The following is a 25,729-nucleotide window of genomic DNA, read 5'->3' as shown; positions in this document are numbered from 1 at the left end:
GTGCAGCTTGGTGGCCAGATGGGGCCAAAGATGGGTGCCAATGAGAACGCTCCTGCTGACGTCCGGGCAATTAGCCTGGGGCTTTCAGAACAGCTCGGCACTGGGCTCAGCCTGTGCCTTCCCCACCACACACACACACACACACACACACACACACTGCACTGTGCTTTGCTGTGCCTAAGGAGGCACGGTGGTGGGGAATTTGTTTAATAAAACAAATGTAAAGAGCCCAGGCCTCTGGTGGGAGGCACGCCTCCTTCAGGCCATTTAGCGTTCCCCTCTCTCTGGCTTCCCCTCTTGAACGAAAAGGCACAACACAGTCCCAGCGTGTACCCCCCCCCACCCGCTTCCCACCCAGCACAGGTCAACGAGCTCGGTCGAGAGCCTGGTGGGACCATCAGCTTGCAGGTCCTCAGAAACCAGGCGGACCCCTTGTGGTGGCAGCAGGAAGGGTGGGACGTCCAGAGTCATCACGGGGGAGACACGATGAAAACCAGAGAAAGGGAGGAGCGGGCAGCCGGGGAAGGTTTTATTTCTAAAGAAGGGCTCTTGGGGGTTGTGGCCAGCAGGTAGGTATGACTTCACTGCAGGTGTTTAGGTGATGGCGACCTACAGTGGAGACGTGGATAAAGTTGGTGACAGGCCTCCCTCCCTCGCACCTCCCTCCCTCCAGCTCTTTTCTCCCCGTTTGTCTTCTCTCCTCCCCACCTCTCCCCCCTCCTCCGCCTCCCTCCCCGTGCCTTCACCTCTCTCCCCCTTCCTCCACCTGTCTCCCCCCTCCTCCGCCTCCCTCCCCTACCCCCATCTCTCTCCCGGTCTCACCCTGCCCCCATTTCACGAGGTCGGGCCTCCCTCCTCCGCAGGAGCGCACAGGACCTCAAGGCCGCCTTCCGGGGCGCGCGCGCACGGCTGTCTGATCGTGGTCCGGCCGAGGCGCCCCCACCTCCCAGAGCGCGCGGCGCCGGGGGTCCCGGGCCCGCCCGCGCTCTCCTGGGTGGGCTGCCTGCGCTCCGGGAAGCAGAAGCTGCACGTCTCCACCGGCTCTGGCAACGCGCCCTCCGCGCTTCCAGCTTCCATCCAGTGATCTGATGGAAGGTGAGAGGCCGATGGCGTTGGCCTTGGCCCTGACCCCTTCTCTACCGCCCTGCATGGAGGTGACATGTGGCCGGGCGGTCGGGTTCCCCCCCCCCCCCGTCCCCGCCGCACAGGCAGCCCCCCTCTCCCGGCACCAGCTCCCCTTCTGCTTGGGGAAGCCTGTGTAGGAACCCCTCCGGGAGCGCCCCAGCAGCCCTGCGCCCCTGCCAACCCGATGGCCATCGCCGGACCCCCACCCTTCCTCGGGTGCCCCATCTGTTGTCTCCATGTGGAACCTGATTTCACCAAGACCCAAAAGATGCTTCCCGTTCGGAAGCAGGGCCAGTGCGGGGACAGAGGGACCTCCCGCAGCTGGCCCCACGTGCGGTGCGAGTGCCCGTTTCACACTCACCCTTGGAGGACTTGGCCTGGGTCTGACACGGTGCCGGTGAGGGCTGGCAGGAGAACTGGTCCCCTCTCCTCTTGAGGAAGCAGGCCACGGCCAGGAGGAAGCAGCAGATGATGGCACAGAGGCAGAGCCCCAGTGTGCTGTAGACCAGGGCCAGCTGGTCGGCGCTCAGCTTCAGCCCTGGGGCCGGGGGAGTTGCAAGACAGCCATGAGGCCCCGAGATCAGGAGGGGCCCTTCACCGCCCAGGGCCCTTCCCTGAAGTGTCCCCTCCTCGGGCTAGCATCCCCCTTGTCCTACCATCTTTCTTTTCCCTCATTAGACCCGAGCAAGCCACGTGGCCATCCCCGTGCCCCCTTGGAGGGCCGAGCCCCCGGCCCCCGGCCCTTGGCGTGTTGTGGACCTGTCTGGCTCCTGGAGAAGCTGGTTCCCTTCCTCACCCTGAAGCTTGGCTCGTGTGGACCCTTTTCTGGACTCCGGAAGAAATCAGCCCCCCTCCCCCCCCAGGCTGGTGGCAACTTCTTCCAAGACCTCAGAGCTGGACACCTCTGGAGCTCGCCCTTTTTACGTCTGCTCTTGCTACAGGATGTAGATCGGGACACTACCAGCGGTGGATGGAAAAATGGACAGACTGTAGTCCCGGGAAGATGTCTCTGTCTCGACCTGGGCCCTCCTGTAAGAGGGGGCCGTCCTGGGGAAGCATACTTTGAGAGTGAGCCGGGCACAGTTGCTGATGAATCTGGGCCGGCAAACCAGGAGAGTCCTGGGGAGCTGGGGTGGTCACTTTTCTTCCCAGGGCCTTGAGCCTCTGGTTTGGGTGCCAGAGGAAGGCAGCCCTGAGCCGAAGCTCTCCCCTTGAAATTTCTCCTGGCTCCTGGAATTGGGGTGCTCCGTAGGCCCCAGGTAGAAAAGGACAGATGAGCCAGAGTCAGTATGTGTGTGTGTAATAGACGCATGGTGTGGGCCCCCCACCGAGCCCTTACCACATGCAGGTGCTTCGGGCAGCGTCTCCGTAATCTGAACAAGGACTGATCACCCCACCTTTGGATATTGAGATATAACTCATATGCCATCAAATTCACCATTCTAAAGCGGGCAGCTGTGGGTTTTAGTATATTCACAAGGTCGTGCAACCATCACCACTGTCTGATCTGAAGACATTTCTGTCACCCGCGTACTCCCTAGCAGTCACCCCCCATCTCCCTTGCCCCAGCCCCTGGCACCACGAAGCTACACTCCGACTCTGCGGATGTGTCTATTCTGAACACTTCACACGAATGGAATCACACAATGTGTGGCCCGTTGTGTCTGGCTTCTCTTGCTGAGCGTGCTTTCAAGGCTGATCGTCATTGTCGTGTGTGTTGGGACTTCCCTCCCTTCCGTGGCTGAATAATGTTCCATTGTACCGTCACCCCTCAGTTTGTTTATCCGTCCAGCTGCCGATGGGCCTTTGGGTCGTTATCACCTTTTGCTGTTGCGGATAATGCTGCTGTGAACATTTGTGCCCAAGTGTGCGTCTGGACGCACGTTTTCAGTTTTCTGGGGTGTATACACCCAGGGGTGGAATTTCTGGGTCAGAGGGTAACTCTACGTTTAACTTTTTGAGGAAAAACCGGACGTTTTCCACCGTGACTGCACCGTTTTACACCCCACTTTGCAGGTGACAAAACTGAGATTCAAAGTCACACTGTCCACAGTCGCAGCTGCTACTGGGGGCGGGTCTGACGGGCTCCAGGCCAGTGCTCCGGGCTGGCCACACACAGGCAGCGGGAAGGGCACTGCCCTCTTCCTTGCACACGCTCCTCAGAGTCACGATTTTTATACAGTAACAGCTGGCAGGTGCCACCTGACATTTACAGAGGGAGAATGGGAGCTCTGGGTGGGCGGTGCTGGCCTTCTGTCCCCTGCCCAGAGCTCAGAGCAGCCACGGAGGAGGGGGATGCAGAGAACCCCCAGTGCGGCTCACCGTGTGCCAGTGCTACAGATCTGGAGACTGAGGCCCGAAGAGGAAAGAGGAACCAAGGGAGGTCACAGGGCCTCGGGCAGAGCAGGCCGGCCATCCACACGTCCCAACCCCCAGGTCTTTCCATCTGCCTACCTGCTCCTGCTCGCCTCTGGAGTAAGATGACCTCGTACAACTGGCTTAGCAGGGGAGAGGCCGGCAGCCTCCGCATCAGGGACGGGTGCCCGGCTACCAGATTGCTAAGCACAGATGCACCGCCGTGTAGGTTCAAGGAGGGAGTCCGAACATCTGCGTATTTCAGATGTTCTCAGCACAAATTCTAACACCCAGACCTGGCAGCAAGTGCACACAGATGGTCCCCAGAGAACCACCTCCCCACAGCCTGCCCTTCAAATCAGGGCCGGGCTGGGCCTCCCTGAAACCTCAGACGGCAGAGGCCATCGGCGCCAGCCCCGCCCTGCGCCCTCCGAAGGCCCGCGGCCCCTGCTTCTGCTCTCTTGGGAGCGCTGAGCCACCCCTCGAGAAGGTCAGCGGGAGGGGCCGCGTGGAGGCGCCCCTTGGAGAAGTCACGGGAAGAGGGGACCGCGGGGAGGAGCGAGGCCCGGCCGTCCCAGATTCAGAGCCCAGCGCCACCTGCCTGTGGCTACAAGGAGACCCCAAGCGGACACCGGACCTGCCCAGCTGAGCCCAGGAACCCACGGAACCACACAAGATAATAAAGCGGTTCTTCGGAGGCCACTAGGTTTTCAGTGGCTTTTGGGTGCCGCGGTAAACAACCAAACGGTGACAGTGCTCCTGAGGGGCTGGTCCCAGCTGCTCCTTGCCCCTCTGCCCAGACCAGCGATCTGCTGTTCCCTGCGGCCAGTGGACCTAGTTCCTGCCTGGTGATTGCCCCTAGTACATGCTCTGCAGAGTTCCTGGACCAGGACGAGGAGGGCAGGTTAAAAGTACAGGTGTCCCCGGGGCGCCTGGGTGGCTCAGTCGGTTAAGTGTCCCACTTCAGCTCAGGTCATGGTCTCGCGGTTGGTAAGTTCAAGGCCCGCGTCTGGCTCTGTGCTGAGAGCTGGGAGCCTGGAGCCTGCTTCGGATTCTGTGTCTCCCTCTCCCTCTGCCCCTTGCCTGCTCGTGCTCTGTCTCTCTCTCTCTGTGTCTCTCCCCACACCTTGAAGACTTCCCCCCACACCTTCTTCCTTTTCTCTCAGGTGATTTGTGTGTGTCGTCTATTCAAAACGCAAAACAGCTTGAAGCTGCTCTAGCGGTCCGCGTGTCCAAAGAACCGTGTACAAGGCGCACCAGGAGGACAGGGAAGTCATAGAGTTCCAGCAGCTGGCGGGGCCGCTAACGGGAAAGCTGTCCCCGCTGCTTCGTGCGCCACCCGAGTGGGCCCTGCACTGGGTCTGGCAGCGGTGAGCGCCCAGACTCTCCTGGGGGCTGGAGGTGGGGAGTGTGCACTTCTCTGCTCTTTGTTCAGTCTCCAAGATCACTTGGGTCCACGACCTCAGAAGTGGCCTTCTGTCGGCCCTCAGTGACCGGGACACTGCTAGACAGAGAGGCCTTGCCCCGTGCTTCCCTGTCTGCCCCCCCCACCCCCAGCAGCAAAGGGGCACAATCAAAAGTTTCTGTGAGAAAAAGGGATGCATTCTCTGTCCTTGTCTGAAAATCGAGCCCTGGGGATACAGCCCCTGGAGGTGCAGTTCCCAGAAACCGCCACCAGGAGGCACCACTCAAAGCTTCTGGCTGCTTGGGAGCTAGGCTGGCCCCAGCCCAAGGACAGTTTATTTGCAAGCTGGGTTTTGCTTTTGTTTTGTTTCGTTTTACTGTCTTCAAAGCCCTGTCTTATCTAAAAATAGAATTGCCCCCAGACTGCTGCTGTCCCCAGCTCAGGTTGAGGCTGGCCAGCCGGTCAACATTATAACTTGTCTGTTAGGGACAGAGTTAAGGGACCTTAACATGATAACTTGTCACTTAGAGGTAGAGCAAAGGGGCCTTGTGGCCCTGGCAAGGGCTGTGCAAGAATCCAGATGCCACTGCCTCAGCTGGATGTAGCTGAGGGCAGGAAGGCATGATTTTAAGCCTGGGCCCTGCAGCCACAACTGCTTGAGGCGAACGTGGCTTTGGACATTTTACTCTGCTTCCTCAGGCCTCGGTTTCCTCATCTGTAAAATGGGGAATGATATACCGATCAGCGTTGTTTGGCATCCATGACGTAATACAGGTAAATACATACGAGGCAGCTGGGCCTGGGAGGACCGGCCCAGCAAAAGTCACCAGGTGTCCCCACGCTGCCACAGCTCAGCTGGCGGGGCAGTTTGTCCATAGGGGAGGAGTGGGTTTGGGGCGGCAATTGCAGGACGCCAGACACGTGGGGATTTCTGCCCCTCCTCCCTCTGGGAAGACTCTGGGCGCAACTTGTGGGCTGCGGCCGTGCGGATGGCCAGCTCAGCATCCCGGACGCCCTGTTTGTCCCTCCTTCCCTCTGCACATGCCGGTGACACTTGGTCCAAAGTTTGCCTTGAGAAGGGGTTTCCTGCAGTGAGTGTGAGCCTCACTATTAGGCTATTGGGGGGCCTGCAAATGCCCGCGGAAGGCCCCCCTATTGTGTGTGTGTGTGAGTGTGTGTGTGCGTGTGTGTGTGAGAGAGAGAGAGAGAGAGAGAGAGACACTTGGCTGCCATTTTGGGAGACAATTTGGGAAAGGATGGGGGCTCTGTTTCCAGAATACCACATCCCCCCCGTTCCTCACACCCCCTCATCAGGGCCTGGGATCCCCGAGTCCCCATTCTTTCTGGGGCCACCCCCTCTGAGAGTGACCCTCCATCCTGCTGGGGGAAGGGCTCCTACACAGACTCGGCCACTGCTCCTGTGCAGCCCCTCTCCCCGGCCCTGGGTCAGGCCCATCGGCCTTTCCACTTGCTCAACCTGCTCCAACTGACGAAGGAAGCCTCCTGCCCCCCGGGCTCTCCCTCCCGCTACTGCCCGATTTCCCCACGGTCCTCTCCGTGCCTTCACGTCTAGGTCACTGGTCCACGCTCCCTACTCTGGCTTCTGCCCCCGTGTTTTATCAAGAGGGTTTTAGTGAGGACCTCAGCTTCGGCCCTGGGGAGAGGGGCATGTGGGGCCTGTCACGGTGGGGTGGGGCTGCACTGCGTCCCCTGAGGGAACAAACGAAAAGCCAAGCATAAGACCAAACCCCAGGGCCACCCTGTGGAGCTGTAGTTCCCAAACCAAAGGAAACCCTGAGCGATTCCTGGGACAAAAGTGGCGTCCTCCCCGACCCCCAAATCCTTCTGTGGCTGTGACCCCCAGTGAGAAAACGGCTGTTCCCCACCCTGCACACGTGACCTGCAAATGCATGAGTCCCTGTGTCTCTTTTCCTTAAAGGCCTGTCGTGCTTCCCGTTTGCCGAGCCGGCGCTCTAGCTCTGACCGCCTTGGGCCTTTTCTCCCTGGGGTGCGTGTGCCCCACAGCTCGGCGCTGCCCCCCACCCTGGACGCTGCGGACGCCCGGCTCCCACGCGCCCTCACCTCCTCCAGCCTCGGCGCCCCCGCCTGTGATCGTCACGGTGGGGCTGTGAGCTCCAGGCCCGGCTTCCTAAGCTGCTCAGTGAACACGCGGGGTCCTGGCGGGCAGTCTGTGCCCCTGTGTCCCCCACCCTGCCCCTGCGCATTCCCATCTGGTGGAATGAGGTTGAAACGGACTGACGGGGGATGTTGAAGGCCTGATAAGGGATCGGACTGAGCATGGAAAGGGAGAGGAAGAGGCCTCATGGACGGTGAGAGAGGGGCTCCCTGCCTCGCCCCCCACCATTTCCTCAGGTCAGGACCGCCTCCACCCAGGGACGCCTGAAAATGGCCCTTCAGAGGGTCCTCTGACCTCACTGTGGCCAGAACTGGTGGACATTTGCAAACTTCTCTGCGATGTGACCTACTCCTTCCAGAACCTTCCTCCTTGTTTGCCTTTGTGGACATACGGTCCTCTGGGATCTGCTCTGACCTCCCCAACTGCTCCTTTGCGGTGTGTCTGGGGGAGATTCTACTGACCCCTCAGAGGCAGACCCCTCTCCCATGAAGGCTTCCTTCTCAGCCCTTTTCTCCTCGCACCTCCTGGGTCCCCAGGGAATCTTTTTCATTCTTGGGACCAAAACTGCCACCCACAGGCCCATGAAATCCAAGTTCTCCAGTGAGATGCTCCCCAGAGCTCTGGACCCATGTGAGGGGTCCTGGCTGCCTCCAAGGCTGGCATCACCTGCCCATGGGGGACCCAACTCAGAGCTCTGGGGTCCCTCTGGTTCCCTCCCCGCCGACCCTGGTTCCATCCCCTCAAAGAGATGCCCCCTCGTAACCTGCAACTGTGACCTTATTCGGAAAAAAAGAGCCTTTGTGAGTGGAATTAAGTTAAGGATGTCAAGAAGAGAGAGTGTGGATCAGGCTGGGCCCTAAATTCAATGACAAGTGTCCTTAGAAAGAGAGAAGACACAGAGTGGAGCCACAGGAAGATGGGGGCCACCACACGCCAAGGCCCGGGGCCACCAGCAGCTGGACGGGGCGAGGAAAGATCCTCCCCCAGAGCCGTAGGAGGAAGCACAGCTGCAGAGACCTCGATCTCAGCCCTCCAGCCTCCAGAACGGCCACAAGGACATCGGCGTTAAGCCCCGCCGTTTGTGGCATGGTGCTTCGGCAGCCGCAGGACGCTGACATCGCCAGCCCGGGAAAGGACCCACATTCTGCTCGTCCCACCCAACGACGTCCCTGAAGTGCCCGGCGCGGCCCCGTGCCCCCAAGTCTCAGAGGCAGTCAGGCCTCACGAGAGCCCTGTGTGCTGTCATGATCACTACAGGTGGGGACAGTCAGGCGCAAGCCGTCCAGAAGCTTCCCTGGCTCACCCAGAGCATGGGCTGGAATCCAGCTGCCGGCAGGCTCGCTGGGAGCCCTGCTCCCAACACCACCCAGAGCTCCTAACGTGGGGACCAGGGGACCCAGGGATAGGGTCTGGGGGCTCCGCAGGCTCGGATAAGAAAGATGCATCTTTTATTTCACTGATGGCCAACTGAGATTTGGTTTTCGCTTCCACCCTCTGTAGAGCCTGGCCCCGAGTTGCACAAGCAGCGGACTGTGGCTTTGTCAATAGCAGAGCCCCAGGTGTCTCCGTATCCTGCCTCAGTGGGTCCGGGCAGCCTGCGATGTTGTCTGCTTCCTAGCAGGTTGAAATCACCTGTCGTCATCCAGCCCACCGCCCCGTCTCGCCATTTAATGCATTGATAGAGAAGCACGCAGATTCATTCTGAGGTTGCAATTTGTGCCATACTTTGGTAATACTCTGATTTAATGTTTAATTTGATTTAATATTTTGAGATACTATATTGACAGTATCTCAACGTCATTGGCTTCTTTGTAGCCCTATGTGCTTTGTTTGATGCACTTTTTTAAAATTTTTATTTTTGAGAGAGAAAGAGAGAGAGAGAGCAAGCAGGAGAGGGGCAGAGAGAGAGGGAGACACAGAATCTAAAATAGGCTCCAGGCTCTGAGCTGTCAGCACAGAGCCCGACGCGGGGCTCAAACCCACAAACTGTGAGATCATGACTTGAGCTGAAATTGGGGGCTTAACTGACTAAGCCTCTCAGGTGCCCCTACACTTTTTAAAAAATGTTTATTTTTTTTTATTTTGAGAGAGAGACAGAGAGCGAGCGTGCACATGAGTAGGGGAGGGGCAGAGAGGGAGAGAGAGAGAGAGAGAGCTTGCGCATGAGTAGGGAAGGGGCAGAGAGAGAGAATCTCAGGTAGGCTCCATGCTGTCAGTGCAGAGTCTGATGTGGGGCTCGATCTCATGAACTGGGAGATCATGACCTGAGTGAGCTGAAATCAAGAGTCAGATGCTTAACCGACTGAGGCACCCAGATGCCCCTGTTTGATGCACTTTTAAGTTATTCCCAGAAGGGGTCCCCTGGTGCCCGGTCATCCCAGAGGCTGAGTGGCCCCGCTGTGCTCTAGGCCTCCACGGCCACTCAGACGTGAGGGCCCTTCCGTCCCACCGATCCCGTGCCAATGTGCCGCCTCTCAAGGACCATCCAAGTCCTTGTCATCTGTGGCCTTCGTTGTTGCTAGAAAGAGGCTCTCACGGCCCCTGCTGCCTTTGCCAGCGTCTACTCTTCAAGGCTCCCCGCCATCCAGTCCCCACCTCTCCCACGACTTCCCTGCCCCCAGGAACACGTCAGTCTCCCCAGCCTGGCAGATAGGGCCCTCTGTCGTGGGCCCTGATCCCTCTCCGGGCCCTGTCCGCCCCCTAGCGTGCTCTGCTGTCCCGGCTTCAGCCCTCCGCCCCTCCTCGGGCTCCCCCTCTGGCCCAAAGCTCCTCTCAGCCCCTCGTGTCACAGCCACTTTACTCCTCACAACACTTGCACGTGCTGTTCCCCCTGCCTGGAGCAGACTTCCTCCACCTTGTCTCTTAAGCCCACCTTTTCTTTTTAAACGAGCGGTTATGTACACACGGCGGGCACTCACTGACCCCAGTGAGCATTCTCCTGTACTCTGCACAACAGCCCCACGAAGGTGTGTGACCCCATTCTCACAGAACCAAGGCTCAGAGAGGTGAAGGAACTTGCTCACGGTCACACAGCGAAGGATGGAACCAGGGTCTGGCTCCGCAGCCCCACCCCCCATCACTCCAGTCTGCCCCAAGCCCCCTCCCCCCAGAGAAGGCTGCCTTGCCCCCCATCGCACCCCTGGCCGGGTTACGTTGCCACCACGCACCGCGATTAATTTACCATTTGCGTGAGTCTTGTCTATGTCTGACTCTCCCGTCAGATTGTGACTTCTGTGGGGCCGGGGACAGGATTTGTCGTGCTCGGGACACCTCATGTCGCATGAAGGAATGACAACCTGGGAGGGACCCGTGAGAGACCCCGAGTAGGGTTGAGGTGGGGCCTGGCGGGGGTGGGAGTGAGTGGGGTGGGTGGCCGGATTTGTGGAGCCCACAGGGGACGGGATCACATCAGCTCCGCCACTGGCCGCAGCCAGAGGCAAGCTTGGTCACGTGACATGCTGTAGTCCACGCCCTCGAACAGGTCCACACCTGGTCCTCCCGGGTTTACAATCCATGCCAAGCCCAGCTCCTGCCCCACCAGCACACCCAGGTGTCAGAGGACAGAGCAGAAGGGACCTAAACCCCAGGCCTCTGGAGAGACTCGGGCCTGGGGCAGGGCACAAGACGGTCTTTAACTCCCTGAGTCCCTGGGAGGGCGCGTGGTGTCCCCTGGCTGTGGCATGCATGGGGCCGCTAATGCTGCAGGGTCAGGTATGACTCGCCCCCCACCATGTCCTTACACACCCCCATCCACACATCCTGGGGGATCTATTCCTGGAGCCCAGATGAGGCTCCCAGATTCTACCCGGTGCCCTGTAGGGATGGGGCTTGCGATGGGTCATCACAGACAGGAATAGCTAATCGTGTCCCACGGACAACGGGTTACCCTCAGGAAGTGATAACCCCGTGCGTGCCGCTCTGGGAGTTTGGCTCCAGCAGAGGGGATACGCTTTGGGACCCCCAGGCTTGGCCTCGATCTCAGCTCAGCTTTGCTCATGAACTCATCGCACAACTCGCAGCAAGTAACCCTAAACTCTGAGACTCCATTTCTTGATCCGTAAAACGGGTGGGATTGATCTGAAGGGGACTCTAGTGCATCAGAGGTGGGAAAGTTCTGGGTCTGGCTGGAAGAATCCAAATACACCGCCAACGGCAGGCCAGACACACAGGTCACAGACAGACACCGGAGGAACGGGGGTGCCCCCCCAGCCCCACTTCATGGCCCCGTACATCGCTCCCTCTGTATCCACGTCCTCTGCATGCGGATCTGCAGTTCTCATGAGAAGGATGCTGTGCTAGATTAAAATCAGCCACAACCTCACCGTGGCTGCAAATTCTTGGTCTCTCCTCCCACCAAAAGGTGGCATCTCTTTCCCCATCCTTGAATCTGACCGGCTTTGCAACTTGAGTGATAGAAGGTAGCAGTGATGATACAATGCGTGTCCCCAGCCTAGGCAGCTGGAAGCCTGGTGTATTTCTACCTCTTGCACTCCTGCCGTCATCACGAGAAGGACACGCCTTGCCAGCCTGCTGGCCCCAGGCATAGGAAGAGAGATCCATGGGGCAGACCCACGTCTAGCTGAGCCAGCTGAACACAGCTGACCCCAGCCAAAATCCAGATACAGAAGAATAATAAGGCACTGAGTTTTGGGACTGCTTGTTACACAGCAACAGCTCACTGACAGGAGAACAGAGAAGAGTAAAAGACAACAGTCTAACCGAGTAGAACATGGAGCTGGGCAACCTCCATTATCAGGGTGCACGACACCTGTCCTTTGGTGTCTTGGCACTAAGCTCTGGAATCACAATGATTGTCATTGTGAGGAAAGTCACAGCACAGAAAAGAAACCAATCGGGGCCCCAGGGGCCTTCAGGACTATTGTCTCTCCCCTGACAGGCCAAGAGCAGCGTAACTATCTCAAGTGTTTATGGATCCACGTGGCACCCCCCTCCCATTCTTTCCGACACCACGAGCAGGGTGGGTAAGCCAAGAGGTGTTTTCTGGGAGGATCATTAAACACTTTCGATGCTTGGCACGCGGTAGATGTCCGGTTCAAGGGACCCTTCTCACCATATCCCAAGTGGCCAACCCCCAGCATAAGTTGTGTTGTGATATCTCGGTCCCTCTCATTCTTAGGAAGTGCCCATTGTGTCTAACTGCAATCAGAGACCTTGCTCACAAGGTCAGCTCTGCTGGTTAGCTGCTGCCCATGTTTTAAGAACTCATTTAGCCTCCGTTATAAGACTCAATGACCAGGTCTTTCCTGCCCCTCCCCCCCCCCCCCCCGCTTCCTTCTGGCCCACAGACTTCTAGATCTTCTGCCTAAATTTTTTTCTATCCTGTGATGACCCTCCCCTGCCTTCTGGCCATTTGCCCTGACTCTGCGCTTCCTGCTTTGCAGACCCTCCTTGTGGAGGCTTGGCACGGGCCCTGCTTCCTGCTCTGACCCTCAGGCACCGTGCAGGCCGGCCTCAGGGGGCTTACCTGGAACTGGCTCGGAGCCTCTGTGCTCTGTTCCCTGGTACCTCCCCAAGTCGTCTGGCCTGGTTTCAGCTTCCCCGGCCCGCTGTCTCCTGAGCTCTGGCGGGAGGTTCGCGTGGCTCCTGAGCTTGTTCTCACAGAAGTACGTGCATTGCTTGGGGTGACGTCCGCAGATGGAGGTGCAGCTGATGCAGTCCCTCAGGAGCTGGTCGTAGTACCTGCCTTGCTCCTTGTGGCAGCTGAGTGACTCTGGGGGACAGAAACGAGCGGTGCTACTGGGAGACAGGGACCTGCGGGACCCGTGAATCTGGCCTCCAAGGGCTTCACAGTTTAAAAAAAAATCACAGGGCGCCTGGATGGCTCAGTCGGTTGAGCGTCCTACCTCGGCTCAGGTCATGATCTCACGGTTTGTGGGTTCGAGCCCCGCGTCGGGCTCTGTGCTGACAGCTGACAGCTCGGAGCCTGGAACCTGCTTCCGATTCTGTGTCTCCCTTTCTCTCTGCCCCTCTCACACTCTGTCTCTCTCTCTCTCTCTGTCTCAAAAATAAATAAACATTGGGATGCCTGAGCAGCTCAATTGGTTAAACGTCCAACTTCAGCTCGGGTCACGATCTTGCGGTTTGTGAGTTCGAGCCCCACGTCAGGCTCTGCGCTGACAGCTTGGAGCCTGGAGCCTGCTTTGGATTCTGGGTCTCCCTCTCTCTCTGCCCCTCCCCCACTCACACTCTGTCTCTCTGTCTCTGAAAAATAAATAAACATTAAAAAAATTAAAAATATAAATAAACATTAAACATAAAAATCACAATGCAATTCCCCGGAAGAAATTCCAGAGTGATGCAAGGCCTTTTCCAATACGTGAGTGGAAGGCTATACATTGTCCAATAAATACTGTCTTAGCTACAATATATACTTTTGATCCGTAGTATTTTTCCTATATTTACTTTACCCTATTTTTACTTTTCATTATTACTTCTTCTTTGACCTATAGATTATTTAAAAGTGCCTTTCCTGGGGCACCTGGGTGGCTCAGTCGGTTAAGCATCCGACTCTTGATTTCGGCTCCAGTCATGATCTCACAGTTCATGAGTTCAAGCCCCACCATGGCCTCCATGCTGACAGTGCTGAGCCTGCTTGGGATTCTCTCTCTCTCTCTCTCTCTCTCTCTCTCTCTGCCCCTCCCCTACTTGTACACACATGCACCGGCTCTTTCTTGTCCTCAAAGTAAATAAATAAAACTAAAAAAAATAAAACTTAAAAAAAACCCACAACAACTTAAAAAGTGCATTTCTTAGCTTGTAAACATAAGAATTTTCTAGTTATCTTTTAAAATTGAAGCCTGGGTTGTTACATCATCACATAAGTCGTGTACTTGCATTTTCCCAACTTCATAAAGGTGTAACCTTTCATATTAACATAAGGATTGGAGGAAGAGGCCAGAAACCACCTTGGCAAGTTGAGGGAGGGGGCTGGAAGGGAGAGGGAAAAGCTCAAATTAATAGTGTTTCTTTTGTCGTAATGAGTGAGAATTCGAAGAGCTTAAACAGGGGTCAGTGCCAAGGAGCAGAGGCCACGCAAACTACAGCTTAATCACACTTGCTGTAAGAGAGGAATTTTTAAAAGATGTTTATTTTTGAGAGAGAGAGAGAGAGAGAGAGAAGAGATGGGTGGGGGGACAGAGGATCTGCGGCAGGCTCTGAGCTGTCAGCAGAGATCCCCATGCGGGACTCGAACTCACAAACCATGAGATCATGACCTGAGCTGAAGTCGGATGCTTAACCTACTGAGCCACCCAGGCGCCCCTCAGAGAGCAATTTTGAGTGCATAACAGCAATCTATACTTTCACAGAGCAAGTTTCCCTTGTCTTAAAATAAGATTCTATTTATGTGAAAATGGGACTCACACAGATCTTTAAGGGCACATTCCAGAGGCAGTGCCAGATAGAGGGTAAGAACACAGACTTCAAGGTCAGACAGGTTTAAGAGCATCCCTAGCCCTACCTTTGAAGGTTGTGGGGTCTTAGCCTCTCCATGCCTCAGTTTCCTCACTTCCAGGACAGAGGTAATAATAATATTGACATCTTAGAGTCGCTATGAGGATTTGAAGTTCCCGGCACAGTGCCCGATGTGTGATAAGAATTTTGGGTGAATGGGAGGTTTAAGTAGAATATTCATTGGTGCCTCTTTGCAGCATAAACACACCAGCTCTTATGTCCTTGACCGAAGAAAGGAAAAGACCAGGAAGACGGTCAACCTGGGATCTCAGGGAAGATTCAGATGGGACCGGTGACCTCCCCCTGCCCTGTCTCTGCCCCCGGGTCCCACTAAGTCACATAGGACCACTGGTTCCGCCACTGATGAGACAGAGTTGACATGAGGACAGTGGTGTTCCCAGGGTCTTATGTGTGGACCCCCTCCCCTCCTCAGGGCCCCTGGCGTGGCTGTTGCAGGTGCTGCCCGAGCTCCCCAGAGCACTAACCCTCACTGCCCAACCCCATAAACTTCCCCTATGACCTTGATATTTCCTATTGTGTTTTCTACCTCCCTACCTTTGCCCATACTGGTCCTTCCTGGAGTGCCCTGCCCCCCGCATCTGACTGCCGCGTCTACAGACCCTTAATAATCTATCTCCGGTGCACTTACTCCAAAAATGCTTCCCTGCCCCCCAACCCATCAGCCGGGGGGCATCTCTCCCAACTGTAGCGTTTTATGGTACTTTACTTTTCTCCCCTGAATTGTAGTTATTTCTCCCGTCAGATGATAGTCCCTTCAAAGGATCACATCAGTTTCCTATTTTCAAGGGGCTAGAGAGTTCCATGAATATTCATGGAATGACACAATGAATATTCTACCTCCTAATGATAGAAGAGTCAACCGTGAATAGTTTAGAGTCATGGCTTTGGAGTCAGAGAGTCCTGGTTCAAATCCTAACTTTTCCATTATTATGCTGTGTGACCTTGGACAAGCAACTCAGCCTCTCTGAGCTCTACTCAATCAGTATTTATGAATCGCTTACTATGTTTCAGTCACGGTGCTAGGCTCAAAAGGAGTTCACAAACTGATGGTCGAGGTATACATGAAACAAATACACACAAAAGAATGTAACACAAATCATGAGAAGTTCCATCAAGGAAAAAAACAAGTTATGAAAAAGAATAACAAACACGGGCACCTGGGTGGCTCAGACAATTAAGCGTCCGACTTCCGCTCAGGTCACGATCTCACAGCTGGTGGGTTTGAGCCCCGCGTTGGGCTCTGTGCCGACAGCTCAGAGCCTGGAGCCTGCTTCGGATTCTGTGTCTCCCTCTCTCTCTGCCCCTCCCCTGCTCACACTCTCTCTCTCTTTCAAATATAAACAAACATTGAAGGGGCGCCTGGGTGGCGCAGTCGGTTAAGCGTCCGACTTCAGCCAGGTCACGATCTCGCGGTCGTGAGTTCGAGCCCCTCGTCAGGCTCTGGGCTGATGGCTCAGAGCCTGGAGCCTGTTTCCGATTCTGTGTCTCCCTCTCTCTCTGCCCCTCCCCCGTTCATGCTCTGTGTCTCTCTGTCCCCCCAAAAAATAAATAAACGTTGGGAAAAAAAATTAAAAAAAAAAAAACATTGAAAATAAGAGAATAGCAAGCGGAACATCTTTTTCAAGACAATCAGAAAAACTTGGATACAGCCTGAGTACAGATGATGCTAAGGAATTATTGCTGTGGGTGACGAGATATTAAGGTTATATTTTGAAGGCCTTTATGTGTTGGGGATTCATGATCTCGTATTTACAGGTAAAGTTACATGAGCTCTTGGATTTGCTTTAAAATGCACAAGCAAAAAAGAAAAATGGTTGGGGAATAAAAGGGCAGAATCTATAAAGCTCATGATGGGTAGATAGGGATTTATTATGCTATCCTCTGTGATAGTTCCTGTAATAAAAAGTTTCAAAAGCAAGTCAGAACAGAAAATGACAAAGGGGGATTTAATAGGCCATCAGATAAGACCTCTGACATTTGGCCTGAGACCTGAAGGTTGGTTGAATAGGAGGGAGCTGAGGGAAGAATAACAGGGAAAGGCATTCTAAGCAGAGGATGCAACATGTGCAAAGGCCCTGAGGCAGGAAGAAACACAGCATGTTCAAGAAACGGCAAGGAGGCCAGCGTGGCCAGAGCAGAAAGACCCAGGGGTAAAGGGGGGCCACAGTGTACGTCTCCTCCCCCCACCTCCTCGTCAGGCACCCAAGTGCAATGGGCCAGGGGGGTCTCTGCAGGGAAGGAAGGGGTGATCCAGCCCATGGGGCTCAGGCCCCAGAACTCACTGCAGAATGCTGCACAGGTGCGTGGAATCTGATGGCTGCAGATGAATTTGCAGGAGAGGCAGATGTTCAGTAGGGGATCCCAGTACTGTTCTTCGGGGCACTGACCCATGGCCACCCCCATCCGCAGGCCCTGTGGAGCTGAGAGGCAGGGAGCATGAGGGTAGCTGGCACCCTGCCGTAGGTCAGAACCCAGCCTCTCCCACTCACATTCCTACTCTGTCCCGGCACGCAGAGGGGGAACCAGACAAAGCTAGCTTCCAACCCCAGCTGCACTTGCGGGGTGACCTGGGGCAACCATCTCAAGTCCCCAACCTCAATTTCCCTGTGTGTGAGATGGCAGTTCTGGGGCCGCCGCTCTTGCACCAGCCGTGCCCTTCTCGTCCTCGTTCTTTGTCCTGTCTAACGTGCCTCTTTCTACCACAGTGCCTTTTCACCTGCTTGCCCCTTTGCATAAAATGCCCTTCTTCCCTCTCTGCTGGTTATTTTTTCCTGATCCTTTAGGTCACTGTTTCAATTTCATTTCCTCAGAAAAGCCCGGCTCTCTTCCCAGATTAGGACACTCCCCTTCTTCTGCACTACTTGGCACTGTTTTCACTTCACTTTTATGACTGGGACTGTTTGATAGTGACTCCCCCATCAGCTGCGAGCATCACGCAGGCAAGAACTCTAATTTTTTTGTTCACTGCTCGGCCCTCAGAACCTAGATAATGCCTAGGACCTATTAGGTGCTCATTAAGCGAATGAAAAGAAAAGCCGATCCAGCCAGTGCCTAGCATACAGCAAGCATTCAATAAACGTCAATGTCCTTCCCCTTCTCTTCTTTTACTGCGGCATGAGACACACAAAATGATGTGTGTACACTGCACAGATCTTAGGTGTACGACTTGATGAATTTTTCCATATGTATACACCTGTGTCACAACCCACATCAAGGCCTAGAAATTTCTGGCTCCCTGAAGACTCTCTTGGGTCCTCTCCCGTCCAATACTTCACTTCCGCCGGTAACTTCTATTCTGACTTTTATCCCTGTAGGTCATTGATATTGCCCATCCTTGAACTTTTGTGTCTGGTTGTTGGCTCCGCACGATATCTGGGACACATTCTCTGTTGAGGCTCTCTCAGTCATTTGCTTTGTATTGACGAGTCTCCCATTTTATGAACGCACCACGTTTTCTAGAATTTTCTGCCTGATTTCCTGGTATTAGCTTCTCCAAAACGATATTTATCCTCAAAGGGAAAGAGAGCGGAAGAAGTTACTGCACCAGGAGACAGATGTGAGCGACATTTTGGAATATGGAAGGCACGTGGACTGGGGTGACTGGCTTCAGTTAAAGGTCTCTCTTCTCTGATGCCCGCAGGGAGAAGGAAGCTGACTTGACCCACAGAACCCCAGGAAGCCTCTGGAACTGGAGGTACCAAGTATCTCTGACAACGGGAGATGGGAAGGCAAAACAATGAAAGAAAGACTGGTTGAAAATGTACAGAAAGACAGCTTGACCCCAGCCGGATTCCATCTCCAGGCAGGTAACAGCCTCTCACCAACCCCAGCAGAAGATTTGGTGTCTTCTCAGGCGCAGCTGAGGGCAGCCCTAAGGTCCACACTCCCCAAAATACTACCTCAGGAGTAGTGTGACCATGTTTTTAAAAAACGTCTCCTTCCCCATCCAGCAACTGGCAGGGAATCAACAGACCCTTCTCTGGGAAAACCGACCCAGAGGAAAAGACCAAAAAGCACTAACTGGGAGATTCTCTCAAGAAAATGACCAAGTTTGCTGCTTGACCCTCTGAGAGCAAAGCTTCTGCATTAACAACCCCATTCGTGTACCCAGAACTTCCAACAGCTGTTTCTGCCTCAATCTGAGTTTGAGCCAAAAGCCACAGGTCACCCGATATTGGAGTGCCACCCCTACATGAAAGAGAACTCAAACAAAGCAAGCAGAAGGGACATGCTGGGAGCCAAGAGAGACAATGCAAGGAACTGGAGAAAATTTAAAGGCAACAATAGCAACAGTTGATACTGATATTGATAGACAGATAGATGAATTTTTACATTCATGAAAAAGAATGGAGTACTGTCTTTAAAAAAGAATATGCAGGGGCGCCTGGGTGGCTCAGTCGGCTAAGCGGCCGACTTCGGCTCGGGTCATGATCTCGCGGTCCGTGAGTTCGAGCCCCGCGTCGGGCTCTGTGCTGACAGCTCAGAGCCTGGAGCCTGTTTCGGATTCTGTGTCTCCCTCTCTCTGACCCTCCCCCGTTCATGCTCTGTCTCTCTCTGTCTCAAAAATAAATAAACGTTAAAAAAAATTAAAAAAAAAAGAATATGCATAGAACAACTGAGAATTATTAGACATTAAAAATATAATAGCCAGGATATAAACATCAGTAGAAGGGGTTGCAAGATGTAGTTGAAGAAACTTCCTAGAAAATAGGGAGAGAAAAGATACGACGATCGTAGAATCACTTCAGGAAGCCCAGAGGTTGATTAAATGGGAGTTCCAGACCTCAAGGATACAGCTTCCAGATTCAAAGAACCAGTCGGGTGTCTGGCACAATAAATTCTCACAAGCCATGACCCATCATCATAAAATGTAGGAGGACCAGAGATTAAGAGCAGGTGCTAAAACCTTCTCGAGAACAAGCAGGCTACCCACAGAGTTCCGCTAGGAAGTCAGTGGAGATCCCAGATCAACACTGGGATGTGAGAAGGCAGGGCAGACGGCAGAGTGGAAGCGCCAGTAATCTGCCCTCCCGCCTAACAGATGTTGAGCTGGCAGCAACCATCTGAGGTGACTGTTTTGGAAGTTATCCCAGGGAGAACCGGAGGAAGAAGTTGGTACATGTTTGGAATTTCGGTGCGTCTCAATGTATTTCATGGTGGTGGCTAGCATTCCTTGGTCTCCAACCCCATGTGTGCCGCCGTGCAGGCAGCTGCTCTCGTTGCCGGTGAAACTTGCTGGAACCCCGATGGGTGAGGAGGACCTTGTCCTCCAAACATTGGGGTTGTAGGTTCGGACTGCTGCTTGCTGCTTTTGATCAGTGAGGGGCTGGCCCAGAGGTCGGTGACCATTGTTTCAACCCCCAACAGCTGAGGTGGCTTCCAGGGAATTTAAAAGAGATAGTGGTCTTCTCCCCCCAACTCTTGGGAGCCAGACATTTAAGGAAATCTTTGTCCAGTCACTGGCTGACTGCAGAGACAAAGGAACAGAAACTTCAGTGACCACACACAATAAATACATACTTTGCAGAAATAGTTTGGAAAAGCCACACATGGATTCCAGCCATCAACAAGCAAGATACAGTAGTCCCTGAGAAACGGGAGAATTAGAATTACTACAACAGAGTACTCAAAATATCCAGTTCTCAGAAAACTTACGAAACATACAAAGAAATGAGAAAACATGGCACATTTACAGAAAAAAGAATTTGACAGAAATTATCCCTGAGGAAGCCCAGACGTTGGAAATATCAGTCAAAGATGTTAAATCAACTGTCTTAAGTATATTCAATGCCTAAAGAAAATCATGGACAAAGAACTAAAGGAAATCAAAAAATTATGAATGAAGTATGAGAATATGAATAAAGAGATAGAAGTTGTAAAACAGGGACCAAAACTTGGAAGCAAGCAAGGTTTCCTTCAGTAAGTAAATGGATAAATAAACTGTGGTACATCCAAACAATGGCATTTACTCAGCACTAAAAAGAAATGAGTTATTGGGGCACGTGGGTGCCTCAGTGGGTTAAGCGTCCAACTTCAGCTCAGGTCATGATCTCATGGCTCGTGGGTTCAAGCCCTGCACTGGACGCTGGGCTGACAACGCAGAGCCTGGAGCCCGCTTCAGATTCTATGTCTCGCTTTCTGTCTCTCTGCCCCTATGCTTTCTCTCTCTCTCTGTCTCAAAAATAAACATTAAAATTTTTTAAAAAAGGAATTGAGTTATCAAGCCATGAGAACACATGGAGGAATCTTCACTGCATATTACTAACTAAAAGAAGCCAAGCTGAAAAGGCTACTACTGCATGATTATAGCTATCTGACATTCTAGAAAAGGCAAAACTATGGAACCAGTAGAAAGATTAGTGGCTGTTAGGGGTTGGGGAAGGGAGCACTGAAGTTATTCTGTTTGATACTATCATGGTGGATACATGTCCTTCTACGTTGGTGAAATCCTGTAGAATGTACAACGCCAAAAATAAACGCTAGTGTAAACTTATGGACTTTGGGTGATAATGATGTATTAACATAGGTTCATCCGTTGTAACAAATGTACCACTTTAGTGCAGGATGTTCATCGTATAGGACGCTGTGCATGTTTGGGGGAATGAGGTATAGGAAGACTCTCTGTACTTCCCACTTAATTTTTCCATGAACCCAAAACTGCTCTAAAAATAGCCTATTAAAAATGGAAACAGGGGCACCTGGGTCGCTCAGTCGGTTAAGCATCTGACTCTTGATTTTGGCTCAGGTCATGATCTCATAGTTCATGAGATCAAGTCCCACGTCGGGCTCTGCTTCAACAGCACAGAACCTGCTTGGGATTCTCTCTTTCCCTCTCTCTGTGACCATTCCCTGCTTGTGTTTGCTCTCTCTCTTTCTCTCTCTCTCTGTCTCTCAAAATACATTTTTATAATTTTTTTAAATAAAAAAATGGAAACAAAAAAATTCTGGAATTGAAAAATCTAATAACTGAAATGAATAAAGGTCACTAAAGGGGCTCAACAACAGATTTGAGCAGGCAGAAGAAAGGACAATTGAATTGCTTAGTCTGAGAAGCAGAAATTTTTAAAAATGAGGAAAAGTGAACAGAACCTGAGGGACTTGTGGGGCCCCATCAAACATGCCACCATAAATTTTTAGGAGTTCCAGAAAGAGAGAGGAAGAGAGAGAGAGAGAGAGAGAGAGAGAGAGAGAGAGAGAGAAGGACATAATATTTGAAAAAAAAATAAGGCTGAAAACTTCTCAAATCTTAGGAAAGACATAAATATATGTTCAAGAGCCTCAATGAACTCTAAATAAGGTAAATTCAAAGAGCCCAATGCTGAGACACATTGTAATCAAAATGTGAGAATTGTAAAAGTTGCAACATAGAAACAACTTTTCACATACAGGTAACCTTCAATAAAATTAACAGCTAATTTCTCCTTGGAAACCATAGAGGTCAAGAGGCAGTGGGATGATATATTTAAAGTCCTGAAAGAAAAAAAAATTGCCAACCAAGAATTACATATCCAGCAATACTATCCTTCAAAGCTGAGGGAGTTCATTCCCAGTTCATTAGACCTGCCCTACAAGGAATGCTAAAGGGAGTCCTTTGTGTTGAAATGAAAGTACCTTGGATGTAGACACAGCCATGATAACAGATAAGGGACACTGGTAAAGGTAACTACATAGGTAAATATAAAAGCAAGTATTATTGTACTTTTTGTGTGGTTTGTAACTCCTCTTTTTTTTTTTCTATATGATTTAGTGTACCAATGCATAAAATGATTATAAACCTATGTTAATGGGCATAAAATGCATAAAGAGGTAATCTATGACAATAACAATGTAAATGGGAAGGGACAGAGATATAGCAAGAAAATGTTTGTATATTATCAAAACTAAGTTAGTATTAAAATTAAGTTGTTATAAGTTTAAAATGTTAATTAGGGGCGCCTGGGTGGCGCAGTTGGTTAAGCGTCCGACTTCAGCCAGGTCACGATCTCGCGGTCCGTGGGTTCGAGCCCTGCGTCAGGCTCTGGGCTGATGGCTCAGAGCCTGGAGCCTGTTTCGGATTCTGTGTCTCCTTCTCTCTCTGCCCCTCCCCCGTTCATGCTCTGTCTCTCTCTGTCCCCAAAATAAATAAACGTTGAAAAAAAAATAAAATGTTAATTATATTCCCCAAGGTAACCACTAAGGAAATAACCTTTAAAAGTACAAAAAAGGAGGAGCGTCTGGGTGACTCAGGCGGTTAAGTATCTAACTCTTGATTTTGGCTCAGGTCGTGATATCACGGTTTGTGAGATCGAGCCCTGTGTCATGCTCTTTGCTGACAGCATGGAGCCTGCTTGGGATTCTCCCCCCAACCCCCACTTCGCTGTCTCTGAATAAATAAATAAACATTTTAAAAAAAGGGAAGAAAAAGTGAATCAAAATGTTACGCTACAAGTAACCAACTACATACAAAAAAGGGGAGTAATGGAGAAATTGAGGAACAAAAAACATAAGATACAGAAAACAGATAAACGACAGAAGTAAATCCTTTTTTATCAGTCATCACATCAAAGTAAATGGACTAAATTCCCCTATTAAAAGGCAGAAATTGGCAAATTGGATTAAAAAAGAAAGCAGTATTGGGGCGCCTGGGTGGCGTAGTCAGTTGAGCGTCCGACTTCAGCCAGGTCACAATCTCGTGGTCCGTGAGTTCGAGCTCCGCGTCAGGCTCTGGGCTGATGGCTCAGAGCCTGGAGCCTGTTTCCGATTCTGTGTCTCCCTCTCTCTCTGCCCCTCCCCCGTTCATGCTCTGTCTCTCTCTGTCCCAAAAATAAATAAATGTTAAAAAAAAAAAAAGAAAGCAGTATCCATCTATATGCTGTGTACAAGAGACTTCCTTTAGATAAAAGGACACTAAGAGATTGTAACTAAAAACAATGAACAATATATTCCATGCAAATAATAGCCAAAAGGGAGCTGAGGCGGTTATATTATTGTCAGACAAAATAGGCCTTAAGTCAAAAGAGGTTACAAGAAACAAAGAAAGACAAAATATATTGATGAAAAGTTTGATACAGCAAGAAGGTAATAACAATTATAAACATACACGCATCTAACAACAGAGCCCCAAAATATATGAAACAAAAATTGACAGAATTGAAGGGAGAAATAGATAGTTCTACAATAATATTTGCATATGTTAATACCCTGCTTTTCGTAATGGATAGAAGAACCAAGCAAGAGATCAATAAGGAAATAGAGAACTTGAACAACACTATGAATCAATGATCTATAATAGACATATACAAATACTACACTCAGCAACAGCAGTATACACATTCTTCTCAAGTGTACATGGAACATTCTCTACAGTAGACCATATATTGGATCACAAACCAAACGTTAACAGGTTTTAAAAAAATTGAAATCATTCAAAGTATCTTTTCTGATCAAAGTAGAATGAAACTAAAAATCAATGACAGAAGGAAAACTGGAAAATTCACAGACATGTGGAAATTCAACAACATATTCTTAAACAACTGATGTCTCAAAGTGGAAATCACAAGGAAAATTACAAAATACCTTGAGATAAGTGAAAATGAAAACGCAAGTTACCAAAAGTTATGGGATACAGAAAAGGTAACGCTAAGAGGGAAATTTATAACTGTAAATGCATATGCACTAAAAAAGAAGAAATTCTCAAATCATAACTTAACTGTACACTATGAGGAACTAGAAAATGAAGCGTGAATTAAACCAAAAGATGGCAGAGGTAAGGAAATAATAAAGATTAGAGTGGAGATAAATAAAATAGAGAACAAAGAAATTGTACTAGAGAAAATCAACAAAACCAAAAGCCGGTTCTTGGAATAGATTAACAAAATTGACAAATCTTTAGCTAGATTGACTAAGAAAAACAGAAGAGATTCAAATTACTAAAGTCAGAAATGAAAGTGGGACATGAAAAGATGCTCAGCATCACTCATAATCAGGAAAATGCAAATCAAAACCACAGTGAGATGTCACCTCACACCTGTCAGAATGACTAAAATCAACAACACAAGGAACAGTAAATGTTGGTGAGGATGTGGAGAAAAAGGAACCCTCTTGCTCTGCTGGTGGGAATGCAAACTGGTGCAGCCACTCTGGAAAACAGTATGGAGGTTCCTCAAAAAATTAAACATAGAACTACCTTGCAATCCAGGAATTGCACTACCAGGGTATTTACCAAAAAAATAAAAAAGCACTAATCAAAGGGATACATGTACCCCTATGTTTCTTTTTTTTTTCTTTTTTTTTTCATTTAAATTCAAGTTAGTTTACATGTGTGTAGTCTTGGCTTCAGGAGTAGAACCTAGTGATTCATCTCTTACATATGACACCAGCGCTCATCCCAACCAGTGTCTTCCTTAATGCCCATCACCCATTTCATCTATCCCCCCACCCACCTTCCCTCTAGCAGCCCTCAGTTTGTTCTCTGTATTTAAGTGTCTTTCATGGTTTGCCTCCCTCTCTCTTTTTATCTTATTTTTCCTTCCCTTCTCCTATGTTCATCTGTTGAGTTTCTCAAATTTCACATAAGAGTGAAATCATATATCTTTCTCTGATTGACTTATTTCGCTTAGCATAATCCCCTCTAGTTCCATCCATGTTGTTGCAAATGGCAAGATTTTATTCTTTTTCATCACCAAGTAGTATTACATTGTATATATAAACCACATCTTCTTTTTTTTTAATTTTTTTTAACATTTTTAAATTTTATTTTTGAGACAGAGAGAGACAGAGCATGAACGGGGGAGGGGCAGAGAGAGAGGGAGACACAGAATCGGAAGAAGGCTCCAGGCTCTGGGCCATCAGCCCAGAGCCTGACGCGGGGCTCGAACTCACGGACCGCGAGATCGTGACCTGAGCCGAAGTCGGACGCTCAACCGACTGAGCCACCCAGGCGCCCCTATAAACCACATCTTCTTTATCCATTCATCAGTCGATGGACATTTGGGCTCTTTCCATACTTTGGCTATTGTCGATAGTGTTGCTATGAAAGGGGGTACATGTGCCCCTTTGAAACAACACACCTGTATCCCTTCGATAAATACCTAGTAGTGCAGTTTCTGGGTCATAGTGTAGTTCTATTTTTAATTATTTGAGGAACCTCCATACTGTTTTCCAGAGTGGCTGTACCAGTTTGCATTCCCACCAACAGCATGCACCCTATATTAACTGCAGCATTGTTTATAATA

The 25,729-nt window shown here is 51.1% G+C and overlaps 1 protein-coding gene across 1 annotated transcript in view; it reads right to left on the bottom strand.

Annotated features, from left to right (window-relative positions):
- Window positions 1-513: 513 nt before the first annotated feature.
- TNFRSF13B (TNF receptor superfamily member 13B) overlaps window positions 514-25,729 on the bottom strand; it is a 37,316-nt gene continuing 12,100 nt past the window's right edge. The window contains exons 2-6 of the mRNA XM_030296491.1: window positions 16,799-16,936; window positions 12,508-12,753; window positions 1,487-1,663; window positions 823-1,085; window positions 514-609 (exon numbers count right to left, since the gene is read on the bottom strand). Coding sequence (XP_030152351.1) covers window positions 835-1,085; window positions 1,487-1,663; window positions 12,508-12,753; window positions 16,799-16,936 — 812 coding nt within the window. The 3' untranslated portion in view covers window positions 514-609; window positions 823-834. The remainder of the gene's footprint in view (window positions 610-822; window positions 1,086-1,486; window positions 1,664-12,507; window positions 12,754-16,798; window positions 16,937-25,729) is intronic.

Source organism: Lynx canadensis, chromosome E1 (assembly GCF_007474595.2).
Source record: "Lynx canadensis isolate LIC74 chromosome E1, mLynCan4.pri.v2, whole genome shotgun sequence".
Lineage (NCBI taxonomy): Eukaryota > Metazoa > Chordata > Mammalia > Carnivora > Felidae > Lynx > Lynx canadensis.
Note: the sequence above shows the minus strand (reverse complement) of the source record. Positions and strands in the feature narration are given on the sequence as shown.